Raw genomic sequence first — 27,026 nt, 5'->3', positions numbered from 1 at the left:
GTTGCTGGTGGATTGCAGGCAATTGGATCTTTCCTTAGTTTGCAAACTAAGTTTTTTTGTTTTTCCAGTTCTCTGCTTTTGTTCTTATATGATGTTCTCCTTGTATGTGTGTCCAGATTTCTGCTTTGCATAAGAACACAGCTCATGCAAGGTTAGGGGTCTACCCTTCTCCAGTTAGACTTCATTGTAGCTAATTATGTTTGCAGTGACCTCTTTCCCAAATAACCTCACCTTCTGTGGTTCGGAAGGCTGGGACTTCAATATGCAGACAGGATGGAATGTCTGAAGAATCATAACAAGTCCATGGTAACCAAAGATATGCATTAAGTAGAGGATGAAAGGACCTGGGCTAAGAGTCAAGAACAGCATGGTACCTGTGGGGCTCTGGCTTGTGTGAGACTCATGGCATCATAAAGAATAAGGCAGGTGGGATCAGAGCTGCATCAGCACACCATGTGTGTGATGCTTCTTTAGTACACAGAAGCACTTTGCCCATGGCCTTTACAATGGTTTTCATTTTTATTGGTTGTTAAGCAGGTACATGGCTACTCTGAGGCAACACATGTTTAAAATGTACATGCTTTTAAATGTGCATATTTCTACCATGGTCTGTCATATAGGAATAAATTACTACAACTAGCTCAATTTGGATCTCACTACAAAGCATCCTAACCACTGTAAAATACGTAGTCAATTCATCGTAACAAATACCTGAGATTTGTAAACTTAGGTGTTTTGCTCATGGGTTCAGAGGATTTTGTGCATGGTCAGTTGGGTTTGTTGTTTCTGGGCCTGTGGCTGTATAAAATGTCATGCTGGAGAGTGTGTGGGGAAACAGAACTGACCACCTCTAGGCAGTCAGGAAGCGAAGGTGAGAATAGGGAGTCATTCAAGGGCACATCTCAGTGACCTGAACTCCTTCTACTAGGCCCCACTTAAAGGATCCGCCGCCTTCCAACATCAGACCCTGATAGTGTACAAGTGTTCAGCATTACCAGCGTTTTGAGGATATACAGGATTCAAACCATAACAACTCCGATATGAGATTTCTGTAATTCATCTACATTTGAGAGAGTCTTGCTATAACAACAACAGCAACAACACACACACACACACACACCATAATAAAGAGTCTTACATGGCCTTAGAAATAGCAGACAATTTTTAGAATTGCCTTCAAGTTTAGCCCAAAGTTTCTGATATTTTTCCCTTTTTTAAGCCCTTGCCAATATGTTCCCCAACGTCACTCCCTTTCTTACGTGTTTATGAAAAAAACATTATGAAGCAGAGTTCTTAAACACGAAAAGCCTTAGGGTGACTTTGTCCTGTTGTTTCTAAGTTTGACTCTACGCTACACGTGAGTCATAATTTAATAATATTAGACATTTCATACCTGAGGAAATAACAGCTTGTAGCCATGGTAACATGATCGCCTTTACCAAGTCATATGACAACAATTAAGTTAGCCTCTCTCTGCTGGAAGGCTAAGAAGGTTAGTGCCATTTTTTTTTTTTTGCTTTCATTTATATCTTTAGGTATACAAATAAAGAATAAACATTTTAAGCTCTGTTCATCTTCAGATTGCTACACTGACTTGTTTTGTTAGATCTAGTAAAATAAAATTTCCTCCGTGGATGCATTTAGTTCTATGAATGTTGACAAATGCTTACACTCGTGTGAGCATCATGTGACCATCAATATGTTAGTCATTTCCATAGCCGTTCCCTCGGGCCCCTTGTTATTCAACCCCACTGCTAGCATCCACTGAGCTGAAATCTACACTTAACTAAAGCTTGCCTTTTCCAGGATCTTCCAATCTGCAACCCGTTAAGACTGGCTGCTTTCACTTAGCATGCATTGGAAGTTCCTCTGCATTGCTATGCCCCTTTGCTCCATTTCCTGCTGAGTAGAATTCTATTGTTAAGTGAAAGCTACAGGTTATATCTAGTCACTGGTTCACAGACATCTACGTTGTTTGCACAAATTTGCTGTGAATGTTCATTTATAAGCCTTCTATTAAACTAACTTTGCATTTTTTTCTTGGGTAACTACCTATGATTGGGATGGCACAGAAAGCATCCTTCTTAAGACAATGCCATTATGTTTTCCAGAATGCCTGTACCTGATGAATCCCCATGAGACTGCAGGAGTATTCCAGGTGTTCTGTGCCCTTGACAGTTAATAAGTCAGTTTGCTGTTAGCCACCGTAGTAAATGGATGGTAGTGTCTTGTGGTTCGTCTATATCTAAATTTAAACAGTATTTTCATTTTTACTCATGATCATAGCCCAAAAGACCATATTCTTAAAACATAACCTTAAAAATCAGATGCTTATTATGAATTGTTCTTTCACAAGTTTTTAATGTGTGTAATACATTTGGTTACTCTCTCCCTCACCCATTCATATTTCCCTCCTATGTTTGTCAGCTGCCCCTTTCAAAAAAGCTTCTTTCTCATATTCATTTGGTTTGGTTTGGTTTTGTGCCCCAAAGAGTTTGACTGTGGCCATCCGTGTGATCCTGGGTTTGGGACTAACCAAAGCTTGGTAGGATTGCCAGTAGATATACAGCTAGGCCCTATGCCTCCCCGTCTCCCAGAATCTGTTAGTTGCTACTAGATCAGCATAAGTGGTAGGCCCCATGAGCCCCTTGTCCATTCAGAAGCAGCTGCAGGGCAGGGCAGACTTTCATAGGCCCAGTGCCAGTGGGCACAGTTGCCATGAGTTAACGATGGCAGTGCCCATGCCACGCGTAGAAGACGGAATTACACAGCCGTTCTCCCTGCCGTCCGACTCTTACATTCTTTCTGTCTCGCCTTCCATAGTGTTCCCTGAGTGATGAGGGGTCCTCTAAATGTCTAAGCCTTAAGCTGTCCTTTACTCTTAGCATCTCTGGAGCCACGAGTCTCTGTAGTCACCTGTTTTCAGAGTGGAGAAACTTCTCTGATTAAGGCGTTTAAGTCTATGTATATAAACATATTTAGAAGGTGTTTTGAATGCTGTGTCAATTCAGCTAATCAGAAGTCACCAGAGGGGCTGAGACCCCTTCAGTGATGGGTTTGGGACTGGGTTTACGTACTAAACATAGATCCCTTCTTGTAGAGTGGGCCTCAAATCCAATCAGAGTTGTTGGTTACTCCTCAAATAGTTTTGCTGTTATTGTATCCATGGTTACATCTTTCCTGGCAGGTTGGTATGATAGTTCATAGAATTTGCAGATGGGTAAGACTGTTGTTGTCTCTACCCCTACTTCTGTCCCACAACCAGCAGCCTGCACAGGAGCAGCTAGCGCAATAAGCATTAACCAGCAGAGAGAAAGCTCGGTTTCACCTTGATTTCTCCGTAGATTGCATTCAAATTGTGTAGTATCTTCATCAAAAGTGTCTAGTCAACTTTTAATTGGGTTTCCAGATAGTAGGCTTACTCATTCTTCCTTCAGTTAAGAAAGTCAGATGTTGTACTGAGGCCCATGTGAGACAACTGAGAGGACTGATGAATATTCAAAAAATCAATGGGATGCCATTAAAACTGATGATCACAAAACTGTGTATGATTAATGATGATTGTTAGAGCTCCTTCGTAAATACCTAAGTGGATGCTTTTTAATAGTATTATCAAAGACAGCCTGAAAATCAGCTATGGTAGGCCAGTGAACCCATTGGCCTGTGTGGAGTAATGGTTCACCAATGTTCTAGTTTGACATTAGTAATGCCCAGGGCGTTTAGCTCTCTTGACAACATTTACCAAGGATAGATCAGGAAAAACAACATGAGCAAAAGAGGATTATTATGAGGAATACCACTTTAGAAACCAAGTGGGTATTTTTCTCTTTGTAATCAGAGTAGAACATACATATGATTTTCTTTATTTGTTATGGCACATGGATAAATGTTACTACTTTATGAAGATACAAAGTCTTCAGTAAAGTAAGATTAATTCCAGCTAGTTGTACTATATTTGGGGTGAGAGTTTGACTGTGGAATATATATGTATGAAATAAATTCTAGCATTTTGAAGTTAGAACATCATTAAGTATATTTAGCCACTTGGAGATGTTAGGCCTGTCTTCTTGATGCTTGTTTAAATGACTCAGTTGCTTGGTAATTACTTTCTTGTAGATATAGAGAAAAGTTTAGAGTACAGCCCCTCTCCCTACCCACATGTAATGATGTGCATGTGTTAAAAATCAAGACAGAATAATGGCATCAGGTATGGTGCCGGGGTGGTAACAATGGCAGCTGTGGAGGTAATGGTGGCTGCCATGGTAGTGGTTGTGGTATTGAAGGTTGCTGTGGTAAGAATATGATGAGTATGTTGACTGAGTAAGTATATTGGCTATGGTGATGCTGCTGGATATGGTGATGATGTTGGCTATGATGAGAATTCTGACTGGTGAAAATGGAACTGTGATAGTGCTGACTGTAGCGATGATGTTGGTTATAGTGAGAATGTTGGCTGTGGTGAGAATGTTGACCCTGGTGAGAATGTTAGCTCTGATGAGAATGCTGTTGTGGTGATGACCTTGGCTGTGGGGAGGACTGTTGCCTGCAGTGAGGATGTTGACTGATGGTAATGTTGGTTGTGGTGGTAATGGTGACTGTTGTGACAATGCTGGCTGTGGTGGTGACATTAGTTGTGGTGACAAGGTTGGTTGTGCTTAGAGTGTTGCCTATGGTTACATTGGTGGGCTGCGGTAGAGATGTTTAGTGTTTCCATATTTAGAGAAGCATAGGAAAAGAGATCATTTCTGTGTAAAACTTACTTCCTAAAAGCTATGGAAATTCTTGAAGGTACAGCAGTCCTGGTTCTACAGGCCAGCTTTTAAAGGCCCTACTACAGAGAGCCAGGAGAGCAGCACCTGTAGATGAGAACACAGAGGGATGGAGTAGGAGTTGGCTTCTAACAGTTGTCTCTGATTTCTTGATTACTTTCTCCTTTGATTCCTAGGATTGAGTTTCTTTCTGAAATGCCTGCCAGTCAGCTAGACCTGCTAGGGTATTGCTTCTTATCTTTTTTCTACTATTTTCTGTTTTGACTTTATCTGTTATCTATTCTATTGAGCTTCTGGCTTGGTAATCATATTATTTGATTTCTGGAAGTTTACGCCTTCTCTGGTTATTGCCTTTTTATGTTGTCTTATTTTTATCTTTCCATTGAATTATCTTCTCAAATCTTTTTGAGCATTCTACTTAGAAATTTTAAAGGTTTTTTTTTTTTTTTGCTCCCAAATAATTTCTACTAATTCCAGAATTGTTTGGGTTTAGTTTTGTTTTTGTGCACATCTATGCATGCATGTGTGCATATGTGTATGCTTGTGTGTGTGTGTGTGTGGTGTGTATGTGTGGTATGTGTGTGGTGTAGATGTGTATGTTGTATGTGTGTGGTGTGTCTGTTTTGTGTGTGTGTGTGTGATATATGTATATGTTGTGTATTTGTATAGTATGTGTGTGATGTATATGTTGTGTGTATGTGGCGTGTGTGATGTATATTTGTATGTTGTGTGTGTGTGATGTGGATGTGCATGATATGTGGTATATGTGTGTGTGTACATGATATATGTTGTGTGTGTGTGTGTGTGTGTGTGTGTGTGTGTGTGTGTGTGTGTGTTTAAGCCTCTCTTTCATATAGAGGCTTGTTCCAAGCAAGGTGGTGGCTGGCCATCCATTCAGACTTAGCATGAAGGACTTGGTTTGCTTTCTTGAATGGTGTGTGGGTATGCTCGCTGCTGAAGCTGGGCCTCCTACACATGTTAACTGAGGCCTTCCCAGATAGCAGTTAACTCAGGGTATATTGACTACATACTTCATCTTAAGGAGAGCCTGGGAAACCTTAAGTACCCAAATTGATCGTATATTGTGAATTCCCAGAATTCCCTTTCTTTTCTCATTGATCTTACAAGTTTCTTCATTGACAGGCATGTGAGTTGAGTCTCTGGAGGAAGGGAACACACATGCGTACAAACTCTACATCCGTTACCTTAAACAGAGCCTGTTTCAAGGACTTTAACTTGAATCTAGTCCGTGACTGAATACTCAGCTAGCATGTGGCCAAGATAAAGGAAGCTGAGGCAGGCAGATATTAAAACTGTGTGGCCATCCAGAAATGTGGGAGAGGAAGAGCAGCAAGAAAGTTTTATGATTGTCTAAAAGGAAGGAATAAGGAGTCTATAGTAGTGTATTTTGGAGTTAAAACAGTGACTGTCTTAGTTAGGGTTTCTATTACTGTGAAGAGACACCATGACCATGGCAACTCTTATAAAGAAAAACATTTAATTGTGGCTGGCTTACAGTTCAGAGGTTTAGTCCGTTATCATCATGGCGGGAAGCATGGCAGCATGCATCATCCCTCTGAAAAGTAATGAGGCCAGTGGATGAATCAATGGAGGAGCCATGGTGCTGGAGAGGAACTGTGAGTTCTGCATCTGGATCCACAGGTATCAGGAAAAGAGTGAGACACTGGACCTGGTTTGAGTATCTGAGACCTCACAGCCCATCCCCAGTGACACACTTCCTCCAACAAGGCCACACCTCCCCATAGTGCCACTCCCTATGGGCCTATGGGGGCCATTTCATTCAAACCACTACAGTGGCCCAGGATGAGGGGGAAAGTGTGTAACTGAAACTGTGTAGGTAGGAATATGTGAGCTGAAGAGGCTGAAATATGTAACGAGAAGAAATGGCTGGCTCTGGTAGCCACTTAATCTTTTTCTTGGACCTGGAACCGAGAAAAGGGGTAACCAAAAATAAGGCAGAGGGAGGCAGAGGAGGAGGAACATAAAAACCAAGTGTGGTGGTTCTGAGAAGCCTTGCTTCCAGGGACTGTGAGGAGTTCAGGATGGTCTAGATGGGGCTGAAGAAGACAAAGGCGTGGAACATGTCTTCAGCCGATAGCCCTCCTCAACTGCTATTGTTTATTTCATCAAGGAAACTGGCACAAACCCAGAAAAACAGGAAGCAGAGAAAAGGAGAAATCCCCCTCAAAGAAGACATTCAAATGTTTTAGCATGATTAGGTGTGTCTGAAGAATTTTTATGAAATACCTAGATACCAAGTAGTGAATGTGAAAAACTACAAATGGATTAGTCTAGAATTTAAACTGTAATGAATCATCAAACTCTACCTTCTGAAGAGACTCTGTGACCCTCAGCTGTCTAGTTATAAGGAAGAAGCATCCTGAACATGATGATCAGGTCGTTGACTCATTCAGGAAGAAGTTCATTAACAATATTACCATAATGTTTTTAATGCATGAAAGTATTATACAGCAGAACAGGAAAGAATTCAGTACCACCGTACAAGGCAAGGACATTTCACAACAATGTAGAGGGGGGCTTTCTTTTCAAAGCTGTAAAGCCTTCAGCTTTAAAAGGTTCCAAAAAGATGTGTGTGTATAAATAGACATGCACACATAAAAAGCCGATGTCTTTGCAAGTTGCAACTGCAGAGGCATGTCCTGGGCTTAGCCCATTCTATTTCATCTACCCAAATGCAGGTCTGTCCTTTCTTCCCTGAGAATTATTCACAAGGTTTTCCCCACATTCATATTAAAAGTCCCTGGCATTTTGCTAGAAGCAGAAAGCCTCCTACCCAGGAACATTTTAAATGTGCCTTTAGAAGGGGCTCAACGTCAAACAGAGCCTCTAACTATGGAGTCCACCTCGGCCTTCCTTTCTTTTTGTTCGACTACCTCAGAGTCTGTCCTTCCATTTGCTTCCCGGTCTTCTGCCTCTGCCTTGACTTGATGCTTCCCAGCAGCTCATTAGTGATCCCAGGGTCACGTGTGGAGTGTGCCAGCAGCCCTCGTGTTTTCCGACATGTGCAGATGTCTTCTCCCAGACATCTAATGGAGGCAGCATCTCGATTCAGAGCGAGAACTCTCGAAGAGACTGTTAGCTCTGTTTGGAACCAGAAGCACACGCTATGCTCCTCTGTCGCCTGTGTGGAATGACCGCACCTGACATCTGTTAGGGATGTAGAGTTTTCACAGCGCCTTCCTGTTGGACTCTGGAGGAGACAAAAATGGCTATACCTGAGGATAGCAGAGAGGAAATCTCAGAGTCTTTTCCCAGGACACAAATCAGAAGATGAGAGACAAGTCGTGCCCACACTGCCATGGGCATGGAGAAGATGAAGACACCGAGTGAGTGGAGGCCAGGGCGGAATTGACTTGACTGTTTTCTATCCTGCTTTGGGAACATATGACTGTCTAAGCCTCGGGTTCTTCACCTGGCCAGTGGGTCCTGCCAAACTCACCAAGGCTTTGTTGTCGTAAAATAAGATCACACATGTAAATGCCCTGAAAGGCAGTTGTATGGTGCAGACAGTTACTACTGTGTCCTAGGTGAAAATATGATGGGCCTAAAACTAAAACTAAATAAATAAATTGAAGACTCAGGTTTTGTAAAGTTAAGTCTGGGCATGTTCCATGGTCCTGTGTGGCCCGTGCTGATGCAACGCCCCTCCCAAGGAGTTCCTCCCCCAATGCCTTTATGTTATTTTTCCATCCTGGGATCCCACATCCAGAATTCCAGGCAAGAAAGTGAATCCTATAAGTGTCAAGAGACTGGCCCAAGGCATGATGTCACCTAGCAGTGTGGCAGCTCCAGCCCAGGTCTCTCTGACCCCTCTCTGAGGCCATCAGTTTCTGAGCCATGCTTGCTTGAACATCAGTGCCTAGGAACTATAGTCATGGTGGCAGAAGACTGGTAGAACATTCTAGTCCAGGTATTAGGGGACTTCAACAGTAGCAGCCTCTTGCTGCCTCTGTGTCATAGGCCCCAGTTGGGTCTTTGCATTAGCAGAATAAGAAGTAACAAAAGAAAAATCACACACATACATACATACACACACACACACACACACACACACACACACACACACACACACACACACACACACAGCTTGTATTTATTGAATTTAAACTAGGGAAATAAATCTCTTCACTTCTGGGAGGGGACTGAAAAGCCCTAATGAAACTTAACTATTGGCAACTCATCTCATCATGAGTCCTCTTGTGCCTCCATTAATTAATCTGATCATCAAATGCATCCTCATTAGTAATCATCCCTCTGAAAAGTAATGAGGCCAGTGGATGAATCAATGGAGGAGCCAGGGGTAGGAATCATGGCACCACCCTGCAGACCATTAGAATCATTTGCCTTCTGTGGCCTTTCTCGCTTCTGTTATGAGGAATCGGAATTGTCTGGTAGCCTTGCAGCCATCGCCAGGATAGGATACAGGACCTTAGACTGCGCCACTCTGCAAGTAGTGTGGTGACCTTTGAATGACCTTCCCTTTCACCACCTCTTGTGGAAATTGCTTCCTGACTTATGTGCAGTATTACACTCCAAGTACCAGATTTATAGTGAAAAGGATCTTTCCTTAAATGTAGTAAATCAAAATGGAGTTTTGTCGCAGACACACTCTGGCCTCCCCTGTTCGGCCACTGCCATCTCTCTCCTTCCAGCCACAGACGCTGAAATGAATCCTTGTGGTCTGGCCTTGACTCCAATTCTATATTGCCTGCCAGGGCACAGAACCCCACCCCCCTCCCCACTCACTCACTCACCATAAAGCCCCGAGCCTTCTGGCACTGTGGCTGCCTGCTCATAGCAGGTGCCCTGCTCCCAGCCAGCCTGATGCTGTCATCCACCTCCAGATCTTGGCTACAGTTGGGAGGGCATCCTGCTCCAAGATTTCTCTGCAGCTGCTTCAAAGAGGCAACGGGGCTTAGAGCAACTGCCCAACTTCCTTCTCACCTGAAATGAAGGCTATGAGAAAGAAAGAAGGCAGGGAGAGAGGGAAAAGAGGGAAGTAGGAAGAATGGGGGGAAATGTTTGTTTTAGCTAATATTTGCAGAAGAGAAACAGAGGTGGTAGTTGGTGTGGGCTCCTGGGTCTGTTGGGCATCTTGGTTTTTGCTTTTCCATTCAGTGCAAAAATATATGCTCAACTGAAGAAAACTTAGAAGCATGAAGGATGTATAGAAAAGAAATTGTTCATAGTATCACTACCCAGAGAGTTAACTGTTTAACATCTGCCCTTGCCCTTCTGAAGTCTTTTTTCTTTATGCTCACATAAGAATATAGTATTAATCATGTTGAAATATTGACCAATGGGATAGCCAAACTTAGTCAGTTCAGTTTCTACAACTGTAACCAGAGTATAGAATTGGGAATTCAGCTCCAAGATGTTCTATGGTTAGTTAAAGACTATGTTTTCTCCTCTGTTTAACAAAGCACCCTGAAGAGTCATCAAGGGAAACTTAAAGGGAGTTACTGCCCAATCTGGCCCTGCTTTATAGACCACCCTCTTCAGTCAATTGATCGGTAGAAACGGCGCCATCATGGAGTTCTCATCTGGATGCTACTTCTTCATTCTGGCAATTTCCCGCTAGTTCTTGAGTCTGTCTGTCTGTCTGTCTCAGTTTCTTCCTTCACCTTTCAATCTTCTCTCCCTCTTTGCCTCTCTCTCCTCTCCCTCTCCTTCTCCTTCCCCCCTCCTCCCCCTTCCTTTCTCCCCCATTCCCCTTTCTTTCCTCTCCCCTCTTCTGTTTCTTACCTCCACAAACATAATGCAGGGTAATTTTAGCAAATAGCTACAACGTTCTTTTTTTTTTCGAAGTCCTGTGGAATACCGAGAAAGCAAAAGTACTCTCAAGCTTCTGTCAAAGCTTTCCAAGAAGAGATTAAGTATTACAGTCATGCTTACAAACAAAAGGCCAGCACTGTGGCTTCTCGGGCAGCTTTCTGTTCTATTCTCTTGAACCAGTCTGTTGACTGCAACCCACATGGCCACAGTCCATTTCTTAGGTCTGTTGCCACCTTTTTATTCAAAGGGTGTTTTATTCGCTTGGGTGTTCCCTGAGTGGGCCTCACTAGTAAACATGGGGACTCTCACTAGAAAGTGACAAAGACATGTCCCTCTTGTTAAAAAAGAACTGAGCACAAAGGAAGACAAAGATTGTAAAATGATATACAACAGTAGAGAGCAATAAGACCCACCACTGTATATTTGAAAGATTAATAAAGTAGAAAAAAATTGGTGTTATTGATCAGTTTGAAGTCACAAGCTGGGAAGCAATATTAAATGCAAACAAGGTTATACCCCTAAACCCAACAGCGTGTGAGGACAGCAAGAAGACCTTTGTGATACGTTTTTAAACGGAGACAATGAGACTTGTAGGATCGAGTATCTTACCACTATCAAATCAGAGGAAATCGAGAGTCTGACTGATCTCAGTCTTAAACATCGAGTTAGCAGCTTAAGTTTTGTATTCCAGGAAGAGATACAAATTGCTTTATGGGGCAAGTTCTCCATCCTTCCGAGGGCAGGTGCTGCCGGTCGTCAGAATGCACACAGAGAAAGTGGAAGGAGACGGGAGAAGGCTTCTCAGTAGTTTATAAGGCTTGCAGACTCCGTCCTAGCCGCAGGGCTGTGTGAAGCTGGGCAGGGAGTCAGGCCAGTCTCCTTTGTGACTATCGGTCTAATGGCTGTGTGTATTGAGGTTTTCCTGTTATGTTGTCATTATTCCTCCCGGGACTATAGTTCAGTTATGACTGTGACAGACTGAGACCGGAGGATCTCACATTTGAGATCAGATTAGGCTGTGTAGAGAGGCAAGGCCAACATGCCCTCCATAGTAAGACCCTGTCTCATTTTTTTTTAAAAAATAAAAGAAAAAAGAGTCTGCAATTTAAAGCAGAGCGAATCTGGAATAGTCCAGCTGCAACAGGACCACCTACCTTCTCCTCAGAGACAGGCTTTTAACTGCTGTTTCTCTCTCCTGACCTGAGAGGAGCGACCCAGGAGGAAGAAGAGCTGAAACCCAGAGCCTGGGGTCCATAGTTACCATGAGACTGCAAAAGGGTAGTATTCCACATTGGCCTCAGTGTTAAAATAACTGAGAAGTTTTGGGGAAATTAGCACTTGCCTGCTTCCACTTCCTTTGTGAGAAGGGAACATGCCTGTCTATTCATGAAGTTTGTTCTGGAGCCATCTAAAGATTCAAAATAATGAATAGATGGGTTGTTCTTCTCTCCTGGACTGGATTGGACTACAGAGCAAGTTCAAGGCCCACTTGGACAACTTCGCAAAATCTTGTCTCAAAATACAAAGTTACTAAAAGGCTAGAAACACAACTCAATGTTGGAAGGCTTGTATAGCATGTGCAGGGTTATAGGTTCAGTCTCCAGAACTGGAGTCGGGGTGGGGAGCAAGTTAAATTCTCTCCCACACATGTGCCTGGTTAAAAATCTTAACATTGAACCAAAGACGCAAGTATTGGTGGTAATAGCCATTGCTAATGATGCCACAATGAACTCTGGGTTAGCTCTCAAGTGCCCAAGGTAGATAAGACCCAAGATCTCTTACAAAACACCCTTTCAACGGAGGCCACAGGAGTTTGTCCTCAAGTCACCGGTGTAGGGTATTCTAGCTGGCCTCTCTCACCATGACTGAGTTAGAAATGCTACAAAGGAAGAACATGTCTCTCTCGGCCTTTGCGGCGCATTGCAAAGACCCATCTGTTCAATCATGTCCTCATTTGACGGAGGTAAATGGGCCAACGTGGCTGGAAAGCAGGCTAATATCTTAAATCTCGGTACATGTGTCCAGAGGTTAGGGTGATAGCCAACTCATATAACTGCAGGGAGAAGGTGGTAAGAATAAATACATCTCAGCAAATTGGATTAGCATTTGCCCAGGGATTGCTCGTGCAGGCAGTGGAGAGAACAGCGCTATCTGTCCCTACTTCAACGGGGCGTTTGATGCCTTCTCTTGTGAATTGCATGAATGGTATTAATTCACGTCGGGTTGGCTGGCTGTGTTTTGAAAAATCAACAGAAGGGAGACTACTACATGACTGGAGTAGGAGTGGGGGGCAGACAACAGACCTTTCTTCTGAGTACCAACCTGCAGTCCCCAGTACCGCCCACTCATGTTCATTAAAAGCCACTTGACCTGCCTGGGTCTTACACTGCCAGTTTTACAAAGAGGATAATGACAGCGCTTTGTTTATCTCGGTGCCTTCGGCCATTCCAGAAGCCTCACATCACTTAGTGGATGCACCTCAGTCTCATAATATCCCGCTGGTAAATATTGTTTACTTTACTTCTGAAGAACACGCAAAACAGGAAACTGAGATGACCTTGCAAATTACACTATGAAGAAAAAGCATCTGAAAACAAGAAAGTGGGATTTAAAGTCTTCCCAACCACTTTCACGTCTCTTTTTCCTCGCTCAGTGTGGAAGAAATTAATTGTTCCATGGCTTTGCTGTGCTGCCTCCGTCCTCAGGAAGCAGTTCTGACGGTAGAATGTGAGCAAAACAGGGAGAGCAGAGATGCAGAGTGGCCTGCTCAGGCTTCTACAGCACACTCCTCTGAGATGCTGGTGTGTGGCTTATTTGCCCTTTTGCCAACCCTGAGCTATATTTCCTCATAGGAACAGAGGATATCATGACTAATAACCCCAGGAGGTTACATGAATACCAAAAATTATTGTCTATACCAGAGTTTCCTCCCAGGGCATAGTCAAGTAAATGAAATTGTCTTTAAAACCACATCAGGTAAAACATTTCCTACCAACTTCCAGCCAATAATCCAAGGTCATGGTTTACCTTTCTTAGATGATGGACACCCAGGTAGGTAGTGGCTGTGCACACCAGGAATAGACCCTTTGCAAGCCTTTGCCTCTCTAAATGGCATTGTGTTTCTGTGATAATCATAAAAATTGGTAATAATAGTGGTCAAGAAATACGTGCAGACTTGAGATTGTCTTATGGTGAACTTCAGCTGTATTTGTATCTATAAAAATATGATACAGTGCAATGAGCAGGAAAACACAGCAACTAACTCTATAATTTTTGAACCCACCAGTTTGAACTTTGATCCTCTTTGGCAGTAAATAAAAGTTTGTAAATCATTATCTCCTAAATAAAAGCAGATCGCAATAAAACCAAACAAATGCAAAAGCACATGCAGCAACTACTAAGTATGTCGTGGATGTGACACACTGACTTGTGTCCTAGCTTTAAAGCAAACAGTCTGAAAAGAACACACTGCAATTTTCAAAATAGTAACATTTGATACGAATGTTTCACATAGGAACTAAAATGTGCATTTCTCTTTTAAAAAAAAAACAAAACAAAACAGGCAGGACCTCATGGTTCTCTGCCTCACTTTTAAATTTTAAGCAGAGACTCTCGAAGTTGCCCTGTTGGGTGGTTAGATGTGGCTCAGGCTTTGTAGTAACTGTACCGTCAATGTTTATCTTGAATCTATTGTTGAAATGCAAAATGTATGCAGTGCCAAGCAAGCACAAATGATTCTGAGTCAAAACAAATGTGTGTTGGGGCTGGAGAAATGGCGCCGCGAAGAGTACTTCCTAATGTTGCAAAGGACCTGGGTTCAGTTCCCAGCACCCCCCTCGGTGGCTCATAACCACCTGTAACTCCAGTTCCAAGGGATCTGATGCCCTCTTCTAGCTTCTGCAGGCTCCAGCACACATGTTGAACACAGAAACGCAAGCAGGCAACACACATAGAAATTGGTAAATGAATCTTTAAAAATAATAATAATGTGTAGAAGAGCCCTTCTTTGTGGGCAAATGTGAGCCTGTGTGTGAAGGTAAACCGGGGAGAGGGTGATAGACGGGCACATGGCACAGTGTAAATATCTTTGTGGAACAGTGGAATATACTAGTCTGAAGACTGAACACGTCTCATTAAATTCCAGCAGTACTGGGAATAATCCTTTAGCATTTAGATCAATAGATTTTGTGAAGGAATAGTTTATTGCTGATTTGCATGGCTTTGCTTGTATACTATGACAAACTTGGATTAGTTTAGTTATTGTTTTAAAATTCCGTATCACTACACCTAACTCCTGCACCTCAGTCTAACAGCTTGGAGGTAGGGCCCCTCTGCCTTCCTGCAAGCCTAACCCTCAGGTCTTGCATCTCAGTGGCTTCCTCTGTTTTCCCATTCTGTGTGGTTCTAGCAGTCTTACAGAAATTATGCCACCCTTAGGAAATTTTGCTTTATTAAAGGATTCTTGGACCTACCCCACACATAAACACACAGACACAGCTCTGTGTAGCAGGGGAAATCTTATTTTATTACAGGCCAACCCCAGAGAATTTAGACTGCTTCAGCTCAGGGGTGCCATTTTCTGGGGGCTCTTCCCTCCTCTTCTCCTGGCCCAAACATCTTGGAAAATCTCTCCCTCAGATGTTCACAAACATCTTTAAGTTCATGCCCTTTATCAGACTTGGGGAACAGAATCCCTGCCAGCAGACTGTACTGGGGGAAAACAAGTTATTTTGTGTTTTAGAACCACCCCTAGGAGAACCCAAACCTGTTTCTGCTTTCTCGCTAATCTCTTAGCTGTCCGAAGCAGCTAGGGTACCAGTAGACTTGACTCCAGGTTCAGGCTCTTGATCCCTCAGGGGCTGATCCCCAGTAAGCATGCACCTAGGGCCATACAGCTCTGGCACTCCGGTCTTAACAGGAGGGTCAGAGGTTGGGACCATGCTTCAGGCAACCCTGGACTTTAAAGGAAGCCTGATCCCATCAACAAAAGATTGCCTTTCTGTCTAGCAATGAGAATGGCATTTAAAATTCAATATCAGGAAAGATATTGACGAGATTAAGGGCCTCGAGGAATTGATTTATGAGGAAAGACCCAAGGAATTAAATATGTATAGCCTGGTGTAATAGGATATTAGCTCTGAACACAATTTCATTTCTAAGATCCAGCATTCCCGTTATCAGTCATCTGAATGAGGAGTACTCTCCAGGAGATGTCCCTCCCCCAGGGGTCACCCTGCCAGAGGCAGAGAAAGGGAGGTGCCAGGATTGATACAAGGGCCACCAGCTTGGTTCCCCTCAACCAGATATAAATTGAAGTGCATTTTCCTCCCCAGGTGGGAGCAGATGACATTTCCAACTAGAATAGATCTTGGGTTGTATTATCACCTCTCGCAATGAGAACATTCCAGCTAGTTCCATCTCCCTGTTCTGCAGGTACTGGGTGGTAAATGCCGATCTGTCCCTTGAGCCACGTTTCCCTCCTTTGTCAGAAACACCACTGCACATGCTTGTGTTTAGGTTATAGCCTTGCTCTCAGGTTGTGAGCATATGTGCTTGATTTCTCTGTCTCAGCTTTCCCTCCCAGTTGGAGACTGGCTCAGGATTTTCAGGCACAGAGTACAACAGGCTCAGATGACCATAGCCGCCTCAGCAGGGCCTGAGGTTGACGTTCCTCAGCAGGGTCAGTGTTGCTGAGAACCAAAGCAGAATGAAGAAGTAGAGTCTGGAGGGCTCCCGAAGGTGTGTCCGGGTGAAATATCACTCCAGAAGGACAGAGTTAAGGAGTGCATGCTCGCATCACAGAGCTAAAGCAGGTCAACGAGCTGACAGAGCTGACGCCATGCACAGCTGTGTTGCAGGCTGAAGTAATTGAGGAAATCGGGTTGGAGACAAGGCATATAGACACAGTGAGGTTGGCTCACAGGCATTGCCATGGAGCTCAGCCATTCAAAGTGCTGCTCCAGTGGACCATCCAGTCACACGCACCATGGCCTTGGGTGAAAATTCCTTCAGGAAATTTCCTGGCCTAACTTCCTTAGGTGATATTCTACTGGCCTTCAAAGTGTGCCCACTGACTGGAGCCTCTGATTTATAGCAGGTTTGTGAAGGTAGAATAATTTTGTTAAAGCTGAATCAAAATGACTGAACATGTCAAATTTCAATTCATGACAATCCATGGATTCAAAGATTGAGTGGCTCGCGTCTAGTGGAACAAATAATTCAGAAGAGAGACCCTGAGCCTGTTCTACTGACCTGGAATCTGTTCACCCAAAAACTTAAGGGTTCTTCTGTAAAGTACACTGGCCATAGTCATTATTAGAGTGTATCGTTGCCCCAAGTTAGTTACTGTGTTTATATTAACATCCTTGTGACCCAGCATTTTGAAGACAGTCCCTAAGGTTTTGTTGCTGTTGTTTTCTGTATCCTCCATGTTATCTAGCCCAGGGTTGGTTGAAGGAATAGATTTTAGCAGAATGTTTTAGGACTGAATGTAGAGCTAAGCCTTGGTGATAGCCTGGAGCAAAGACAAGATGGAGGGAGACAGAGAGAATGAGTTAGTGGGTCAGTCACTAGCACGGGAGCTCCAGCTGGTATCATGAGGTCGCCAATTTAAATAAACCTAAATTTAGAAAGGATGTTCACTCCTGCCATCATGGAAGGCACAAAATCAGGATTGTATTTCAAGGTCTTCCACCTCTCTCCCCCAGGAGCTCTGTAGGCTGCCAAAGAATCCTGAGTTCTCAGCACTGCAAGTGACCATTTCCAGTGCAGTGCTGTTGGTCTCCTTCATACAAGCCACATACCCTGTCACCCCTCACTTCCCTGGAACCCAGCCTTACATCATCTGCTAACATTATTTTGGTAGCAAAATTACAAGATTTAGGAAACCAAAATACAAGGAAGGCTTGCAGGGTTTTTTTTTTTTTGTTTGTTTGTTTGTTTGTTTTTTAATGGTAGCACATGTCTTTAATCCTAGCATTCTGGAGGCAGAGATCTATCTGGATCTCTGTGAGTTCAAGGCTATACTGGAAACAGTCAGGCATGGTGACACACGCCTTTAATCCCAAGAAGTGATGGCAGGAAGCAGAAAGGTATATAAGGCGTGAGGACCAGGAACTAGAGTCCTTTAAGCTTTTAGGTGTAGCTAGAGTTTTCCTGCCTGGCCCACAGTCAGGACAAATCTCTCTCACCTGCCAGTCCCACAGCCGTCAGACCCGACCAAGTAAACACAGAGACTTATATTGGTTACAAACTGTATGGCCGTGGCAGGCTTCTTGCTAACTGTTCTTACAGCTTAAATTAATCCATTTCCATTAATCTATACCTTGCCACGTGGCTTGTGGCTTGCCGGTACTTTACATCTTCCTTGTCCTGACGGCGGCTGCCAGTGTCTCCTTCACCCAGCTTTCTGTTCTCTCAATTCTCCTCTCTGTTAGTCCCGCCTATACTTCCTGCCTGGCCACTGCCAATCAGTGATTTATTCACTGACCAATCAGCAACACATTTGACATACAGACCATCCCACAGCATTTAGGCTTTTGAGCAGCAGTTTAGCTGAGATCCTTTTGGGTGAGGACTCAGAGGCTTCCAGTTTGAGAAAACAGGATCCACTGAGAAGTTGGTGAGGTGAGGTTAGCAGTTTTTAAAGGAAGGCTCAGCCCACCATACTGCTCATAGAAGTGTTCACAATAACATCGCCCTCAGGCTCGCTCCTAAGAGGAAATAATGAATCCCTAAGTTCAGGACGTTGCTAGGAGCATTGTAAGTTTGGCCTGTTCTGATTTCCATTTAAAACTGATGGTGCACCATGGTCGCCAAGGTAGAAACTGCAGTTTGAGGTAAGAAAATTGTGCAAGTAGTAGGTCTCTCCCAGACAGTGGGACCTCAGGTATATGACAGCCCTGTGCCACTGATTCTCTCCTCTGTAAAGAAATGGAAATGTGACCTCACTTATTCCAGGGCTCCAAATAACATTTGTAATGCTCTTTGAATTTGCTAGAAAGGAAGACCCATCACACACCAAAGCCTCCATCCCCAAAGAGCATTACAAATGATCTTATTAAATACATGGCCTAGAAATATCAAGCCACGTCAGGTGCAGCATTTATTTACCTGCTTCTCGTCCGCTAGAGTGTTTCCACTTGATTGGCATATGGATAATTGTCTAATTGGAACACACTCAGTTGTAACCACCCAAGAATGTAATAGTGCATCTGTTTAATGCCATACTCTCAAATGTTAAATTAAAATTATGCTGCAGTCAGCCAGTCTAACCGGGAGACACTTCTGATTAAGTTCTAGCTGCCTGTGAACGTCTGTAATTGAGGCACGTTGGTACTTAAAAATTCAAACTAGAAAGAATATTATACAGTCTCATAAATTTCAATGAAAAGGACCAGAAAAGCCGACTTAAATTGTCTAGTTGTAAACTATCTCACTTTTTATAGGGCGCCTAGTCAAATGAAGGATAGCAGTTTGAATCACCACTGTTTTTGAATGCATAAATATTAGATTCTCAGGATTCAGCTTTGTAAACCAAAGAAAGCACTAATTTTCCAGAATGCACAAACCACTCCACTCTAAGTGTGTTGGCTTTCTTTCCTCCTGCAATGGAAGTTTCTTTGAGGGAGAGAGTGGGACATGGAGAATAAATAACATAATTATAAATCCATTGATTGGAATTATTTAACCTTTTAGGAAATATCCTTCAGATTAAGGATAGCTAGAACTGCCAGAGTAATGAATCAAATGTGTCAGATGGAGCCATAATTTTCCTCTGAGGTTTTTTTTAGATCTGTATGCCTAGAACAATAAATTATCCAGTGAGGGAGCCTTGGATAGTTTTTGTTGCTTCTCTTTGCAGAGTCATAGTTTAATTGCATAGAAGTAGGAAAATCAGAGCAAGCATTCATTCATCCTTCCATTCATTCACTCATTTACGAACTACTGAATGAGCTAAAGTGTCGACTTTAGCGTTGATGCAAGCCATCTAGTTGAGGACATGGGTGTAAACTGTGACACAGCAGCAAGTGCTTTGGAAACAGAGACGGTAGATCAGCTCATGGTGTTTGGGTGATTGAAAGACATCTCCACAAAGAACCCAAGGTATGCTGGAGTCTTATGTCAGCTGGACACAAGCTGCAGCTGTGTGAAATGAGGGAAACTCAGTTGAGCAAAATGCTTTCGTAAGATCCAGCAATAAGGCATTTTCTTAATTAGTGATTGGTGGGTGGGGCCATCCCTGGGCTGGTGGTCCTGGGTTCTATAAGAAAGCAGGCTGAGCAAGCCATGAGGAGCAAGCCAGTAAGCAGCACCCCTCCATGGCCTCTGCATCAGCTGCTGCCTCCAGGTTCCTGCCCTGCTTGAGTTTCTGTCCTGGCCACCTTCAGTGATGAGCAGTGATGTGGAAGTGTAAGCCAAATTAACCCTTTCCTCCCCGAGTTGCTTCTTGGTCATGGTGTTTTCATCGCAGCAAGAGAAACTCTAACCAAGACACAAGGCAATTGTATTTAATTGTGTTGATTGCCCTCGACAGGGCTTCAGGGGCCAAGGGATTTACAGTATCCTTAAGCCAGAGTGCAGAATGGATATCAGAGGGACAGGCAGCATCCAGGGAAGAGCTGGGGTGGCATCAGTGAGAGCAAGGCTAGGGTAAGCAACAGAACAGGCTGGGTTGGAAGGAGGGTACCTGTGGGGGGAGGAGAGGGGTGGTTGACAGGCAGGCAGGATATGTGTTAACAGGCACAGTTTGAAACCATATACCTAGCTAAGGGGCTTGTGCATACTGAGAGTAAGAACCTAACAGACAAGCTTTGCAAAATGCCAGTATACATAGTATGCAAGCTAAAGCTATGGGCACAAATCGGGTCACTGCAGAGAGCATGTGAGGAGAAGAAAAGAAGCTGGTATAAGAGCTAGCAACATCACAATTGACTGGAGTGCTGGGGACTGGAACCACATTGCGGCCAGCGAGGATTAAGGGAGCATTGAAGGTACCAGTGATTCTTATCCCGGTTACTCATTAGCGTTATCTTTGGAGGCTTAGGAAAGTAACCGATGCCTGGTTCCCACCTCTAGTCATTTGGAGTTAATTGGGCTTCTGTGGGTCCTAGAAAGCTGTATTTTTAATACTACTTGGGTGTTATCAGTGTATAGAAGGAATGAAGACCCGCTTGTCCTTGACTGTCCTTTTAAGAAATGTAAATAAAACTCAGAACTTGCAAACATCTGATGAACTGCCCGTAGTCACAGGGGAATAGATAATGGGCATTTTTGAAAATGAAGGGCTATGTCCTGAATGGCTTCAGGGATTGACCTGACTAGAACAGGGAGGGAATAAAGCAAAGATAAACACGGGGACACACAGAAAAGCTGGGATCACGTGGGTTGGGCTCTCGGACAGAGAAGCTGCAGCACCCCCAGAAGGCTCAGTGTCTTTGTTAGGTACAGTTGAAGAGTGGGCGGGGTTACCACATGTAGCTGAACAAGGAGGCAGGATTATTATATACAGCTGAACATGGAGGCTGCCCTACCTAATCTCCACAGGAGGGACTCTGTAGGGGAGTCTTCAGGCTGTAAACATCCAGGGGAGAAAGCTCGAGTGGGCATTCTCTACACACACAATCAGCATCCACACAATCTACACACCCCACGGATCCTGCTGAGCCTCAACTGGGGAAGGCTTTACGATTCCCATGGTTCCGAGGCATTGGGCTGTGCCCATGTCAAACGATGCGCATCCACTCAGGATTTTACTCGCTCGCTACAATGAAGAATCTTTAGACCCTATTATTGACAATGACTGGTTTTTCTCCCATGTGTGGGGAGGTAAGTGTTTCCCCACAGTAACCCTGTGGGTCAGCTTCCACATATTACCTTTTAGGCATGCCCTTGACATAGAAGTTGTGTGGCTAGATCAGTGTCTGTGCTGACGTGTTCCACTGTGGTCTTGTACAGACTGGGAGGACTGGAGGGGGCTGATTTGTCACTGGAAGTGCAGATGAGATAAGGTGGATCCATGTGCCCCACAGATACAGTACAAAATGTTAACGTGGGTGGATCCTAAAAGTCACATGGAAAACATAGTGAACAGTAAGAAATATGGCAGTATTCCAGAAAAAGACGTACAAAATAACATCAATGTACGTGTTTCAGAATAAAAGTTCAGACAGTATGAGCATTAAAGTGATGGTTTACACATGGGAAGAAAAGGGAGTGGGGCTGAAAGCAAGGATTTTGTTTAAAAGTACAATTCCATGGAAGAATGAGATTATATGGAAGCTTTCATGGGAAGTAAGGTTAGGGGAAAGGTGTGTATGTATGTATGTGTGTGTGTGTGTGTGTGTGAACATGCAGATGAGATGGAAGGTTCTACTAGGTCTGTGTGCGTGCATGTGTGTGTTTTGTGTGTGTGTGTGTGTGTGTGTGTGTGTGTGTGTGTGTGTGTGTGTGTGAACATGCAGATGTGATGGAAGGGTCTACCAGGCTTCTCATGTATTCAATGTTGATAGTAACAGCTAAGAGTTGCTTCCAAGTCTTTTCTCCAATCTTAAGTCCATTTGATTATTTTTTTCCTGAACTACTAAAACAGTGTGTGCCCGTTACAGATACGATAGAAAGTTAACAAGCAAGACTTGTTAGGTCACAGGCTAGCTCCTGTGGAGATGGTGTCCAGACCCTCCCCTGTGGATATGGCCGAATTAACTGATGTTCAGTCGTTGCTTGCTTATGTATGAGTGTGGGTGTGTATATGCCACACAGCACATGTGGAAGCTAGAGGACAATCTTTGGTGTCAACCTTTGCCTTGCACCTTGAGATGGAAGTCTCTGGTTTTACCAGTGTGTGCACCAGGCTAGATGGCTCTCAGCTTTCTTGGGGCTTGCCTCTCTCCTCCTCCCCCGTCACTGTAGGACTGCTGGAAATCTAAACACAAACCTCTGCACCTAGGTTTATAGTCCCTGGAGATTTCTCTTCACATGTGGGAAGTCTTGTGGCTAGATTTGTAATTTTTTTTTAAGTAAGTAAACTCATCATCATCACTTGAGTCAGAACACCAGGCAACCTCAGGCTGTCCTCTGGTCAGTGACAGATGAGAATGAACAGGGGCACAGCCCACTATTTCTACTGTCTTCTAGGTGCTTCTGTCTGTCCCACAGGACCTCAGAGGCTCCCATGTTTCTGTGCTCTGGGCTGCTGATACACAGTTCAAGCTTATGAGTTGTCAAAGGGAGCCACAAGAGCAGAATAGGAGGGACTAAGCTGTGAGAGAAATGACTGTTTATAGAGAGAAACCAAGGGAGATTTTTAAATCTATACACAGTTCCAAAATAGGCAGTTATACTAACAAGACCAGGAGAAGGAATGAGGAGAGGGGGCGTTGTTTTTGTTTCAGTTTGTTTTGGTGTAGGTTTTGTGAGTACTTCCCATGCCCAGCTCCACTAAAGCAGTTGGTTTTGAAGATTCAGTGAAGTCTTTCTGAGTGGTGTCCATAAGCATGAGAAATCCAGTCTGAGAGTTCCCTTGGACTCTGTGGTTAGCAACTGGCCAACCATTCTGTGGCCTAATGCCTGGAGTCAACCCCTTCCCAGCAGGAACCTACTACTCCTTTACATCCGTAGAGAGGCATTAGTAATGTACCACAGCAGGAAAATATGCTCTTCTGTGTTTTCAAACTGGTCCTTTGTTGTCAAGAGGCTTTGAGTACACATCGCTGTTTCCCGGGCCTGATTTGCAGCACTTGAATGCATTCTCTAGCCTGTATGCACATTAACCTCAGAGAGTCAGTGCAGGGCGGTCCTGGGCTCCGGGCAGACTAGGTAAGCCTGGAGATGAGTTACAATTGATAGGGACAAGAAAAGCTCAAGGCTTACAAAACTCCTTCAGTGGCCCTGCTTGAACGCAGTGGTGGAGGCCGTAGCTTAGTGTTTTGACAGCTTATATCAGCAGTTTTCTCAGCTGATATATGGATTGCAATTGGGCTTCAGTCCTGCTGACCCAATAAAACATCTCCGTCATAACAGAGGAAGTAGAAAGGTCTTTTGTGGTCCCTGCCACCTGGGAAAATAGCTGGATGGTATTGCCATAAAGCTAGCTTTGCTTCAATGTGGAAATCAGGCAAAACTGAGAAGTTAGTCTGTGTTTTCATTCTTAGTTTCTTTTAAGAAAAGGAGGTTTAAGCAGGGCGGTGGTGGCGCACGCCTTTAATCCCAGCACTCGGGAGGCAGAGCCAGGCGGATCTCTGTGAGTTCGAGGCCAGCCTGGGCTACCAAGTGAGTTCCAGGAAAGGCGCAAAGCTACACAGAGAAACCCTGTCTCGAAAAACCAAAAAAAAAAAAAAAAAAAGGAGGTTTATTTTATATGTATGTGTTGTGTGTGGATATTCATGGAAGCCAGAAAAGAGTCTTAGATTCCCTGGAACTGAAGTTTCTGTTACTGACTGGCCTGTGGGTTCTGGAAACCAAACCTAGGTCTTAGCTTCTGAGCCCCTCTCTCCAGCCCCTTATATTTCATATGCCAGTTTGTTTTATAAACACAATTCTATAATTTTTACAAATACTCATTGGTCAGAGGAATATAATGGTGTCTTCACAAAGATTAAATATCAGTATCCTAGACAGCCTACATGTGTGTCCAAAACTGCACTGCTCCTTACCTATGTGGGGGAACCTACCACAAAAAGTTACCTGGTGTCCGGACGAAGCTTTTGTGCTTAAAAACAAACAAGCAAAACTCCTGTTGTTTGGAGGCTAGATTGGCCATCTTATAGTCACCTGGCCTTTGGTCCCCCTCCTCCCTTACACTAACTATCGGTTGATTTCACAGCAACTGCTGGCCATCCAGGAGGAGCTGAACAACAAGAAATCAGAATTGGAGCAGGCAAAGGAGGAGCAGTCTCACACACAGGCATTGCTGAAAGTCCTCCAGGAGCAAGTAAGTGAGCAAAACCCTGCTCTAGTCTCCAGATCAGTCCCGACCCTGCAGACACACGCTGTCACACACACAAGCAGGGCTCAAGGAAACCTGCAGGAGACTGATCCTGCACGCGGTCACAGCTCCTAGCAGTTCTGCCATGTGGGATCTATAAAGGCATTCTCCACCACTCCGTCCTCACCCCTCCCCTCGTATCTACTCTGACAATCCAAGCCCACCCAAGTTATGTTAGTGTTTCTTCCAGAAGACAAATGATTTTTGATAACATTTGAAACTATTGACAGCGAAGCCATGTGTCAAAGTAAGCCGCCTGTTTCTCTTGAGTCTAAGAGCGAGGAAAATGAGTTTAGCATAATCCATGATGCTCCTACAGACACGTGAATAAAAGAGGCTGATGCAGAGAGACATTAAAAATGTATCTTTCCTGTGTGTCGGGCCACTTATCTGATCCTAGTGAGCCACAGAATTTTCATTTGCAGTCTGGGAAGCTGATCGCCTCGTTCTGGCTCAGATACGGAAGTGGAGCCTGACGTTGATCAGTGCGCGGAGAGGCATTGTCTGATGGTGAGATGGGTCAGCAGGGTGAAATCCAAGTCCCATTGTCTCAGCTAAAGAAGTCTGCGTGCCCTGGAAGTACTTTCCAGTTTCTGGCCTTGGTTTTCAGGCAACATGTACTGAATGCTAGTAAGGCACGTCAAGAAACACAGACAGTGCCGGGCGGTGGTGGCGCACGCCTTTAATCCCAGCACTCGGGAGGCAGAGCCAGGCGGATCTCTGTGAGTTTGAGGCCAGCCTGGACTACCGAGTGAGTTCCAGGAAAGGCACAAAGCTACACAGAGAAACCCTGTCTTGAAAAACCTAAATAAATAAATAAATAAATAAATAAATGAATGAATAAATGAATAAATGAATGAATAAATAAATAGAACACAGACAGCAAGCCCAACCCTCTTTAACCAAAATATAGATTTGTTTTGAAATTTCTACTCAAATATACTTACAAGAACTTTTTTATGCCATATAAATACGTTCAAAAGAGACGTTTTGGCCTAGTGGTGGTGGCACATGCCTCTAATCCCAGGACTAGGAGGCAGGGGGATCTCTGAGTTTAAGGCCAGCTTGGTGTACAGTATGAGTTCCAGGACAGAGAAACCCTGTCTCGAAAAACCAAAAAAAAAAAAAAAAAAAAAAAAAAAGGAAAGAAAAGAAAATGAGAGGGGTGGGGGGGTTAGCCAGCTGTGACTCAGTCACTTCACAATTGACTTGGAATTTAAAAAATATATTTAGTTTTCACTGAAAGTAGAAGCGTTTTGTGAGGGGAAGGTGATTTTAGATAGTTCATAAACATTCATGGATTTGAAGGAAAAGGCTTTATAAATAAAACTGTTGCCAGTGCAGGTTCAATAAGACACAGAAGCTGAACCTGCAAGGGTTAGGTAGGGTATGTTAGGTGGGGCTGAAAACTCTGGCTAATGAAGTCCACAGTGGCCTCCTTCCTAGGATGTGAAATGGCACTGTCGCCCTCACCGTGACATTTATTAAAGCCAAGTCCATATTTGATCTGGACCTCACAGACAGAGCTTTGTGATTGTGCTGGCCTCCGTGGTGGTTTTTCTGGTTGGGGGGGGGGGGGCTTGTTTTTGTGTTTTAGATAGCGTATGCTGGAATAGTTGTCATGTATGTGTTTCTCATTTTTCTAGATGACTCAAATCCTGCACTCTGATTGAAGGTCTAAACCCACTTATCAAAAGAGATGAGTTGTGCAGAATGTATCAAGGGAGGCTTGTTGGGGTGTGTTTTAAAAAGCAAAGCACATGCATAGGCATGGGTGAGCATCACACTCCACTCTCCGTTGCTTAAAAAAAGGGAGAGACTGTGAAAAGAACTCAGAACAAACTGCTAAAGACCTATAAAGTATGACTGAGGAAAAAAAGGCGGAGCCTTTTCCATCTGCAGCGGTAATCTGGAATGAATGGCTTCTTTTCATGCAAAAGCACCAAGAGCCTGAGCCCAGGAGGCCAGTGAGACACAGCAGCCAGAGCTATCTGCACTGTCTTATTACTGAGCAGTTAGTCTGCAGACCCCTCCCCTCCTGTCCCCAGCAGCCATGCAGAAGGCAGCAGGCCGCAGTAGACATGTTTCTTCTATCTCTGGGCGACATCACCCTCCCCCAATCCAGTCCCTCCCACATGCCTAAGCATGGCCTCCTGAAGCTTGCTTTGGATTTGTATAGAGTAAGTACAAGTGAGAAGTTCCTTTTTGACGCCATCATAGATAATGGCCTTTGCAAACACCTACACACACAGGGAAACATATGTCCTCTCTGGGATTTTGCTATTAAAAGCAACTGCCCCCGGCTGGGAATCCTGACAAGTCCCGATCTCGAGAATAGATCCTCAGAGGCTTTGCTCCGGCAGGGAGGACAGGGTCACCCTCTGTGCTGACCAGCTCTGTCCTGTGACTTGCAGCTTCCTAGCCCCACCAGTTCCACACTTTCTTCCCCTTGGCAG

At 44.0% G+C, this 27,026-nt stretch overlaps 1 protein-coding gene across 6 annotated transcripts in view; it reads left to right on the top strand.

Moving 5' to 3' along the window:
- Enox1 (ecto-NOX disulfide-thiol exchanger 1) overlaps window positions 1-27,026 on the top strand; it is a 562,201-nt gene that overhangs the window by 477,875 nt on the left and 57,300 nt on the right. For all 6 annotated transcript variants that reach the window (XM_052732691.1, XM_052732690.1, XM_052732689.1 and 3 more), the window contains one exon: window positions 24,409-24,516. In XM_052732691.1, coding sequence (XP_052588651.1) covers window positions 24,409-24,516 — 108 coding nt within the window. The remainder of the gene's footprint in view (window positions 1-24,408; window positions 24,517-27,026) is intronic.

This window comes from Peromyscus californicus, unplaced genomic scaffold, assembly GCF_007827085.1.
Source record: "Peromyscus californicus insignis strain IS unplaced genomic scaffold, ASM782708v3 Scaffold_12__1_contigs__length_115047231, whole genome shotgun sequence".
Lineage (NCBI taxonomy): Eukaryota > Metazoa > Chordata > Mammalia > Rodentia > Cricetidae > Peromyscus > Peromyscus californicus.
The sequence above is the reverse complement of the archived record's forward strand: the minus strand, read 5'-3'. Positions and strand labels throughout refer to the sequence as shown.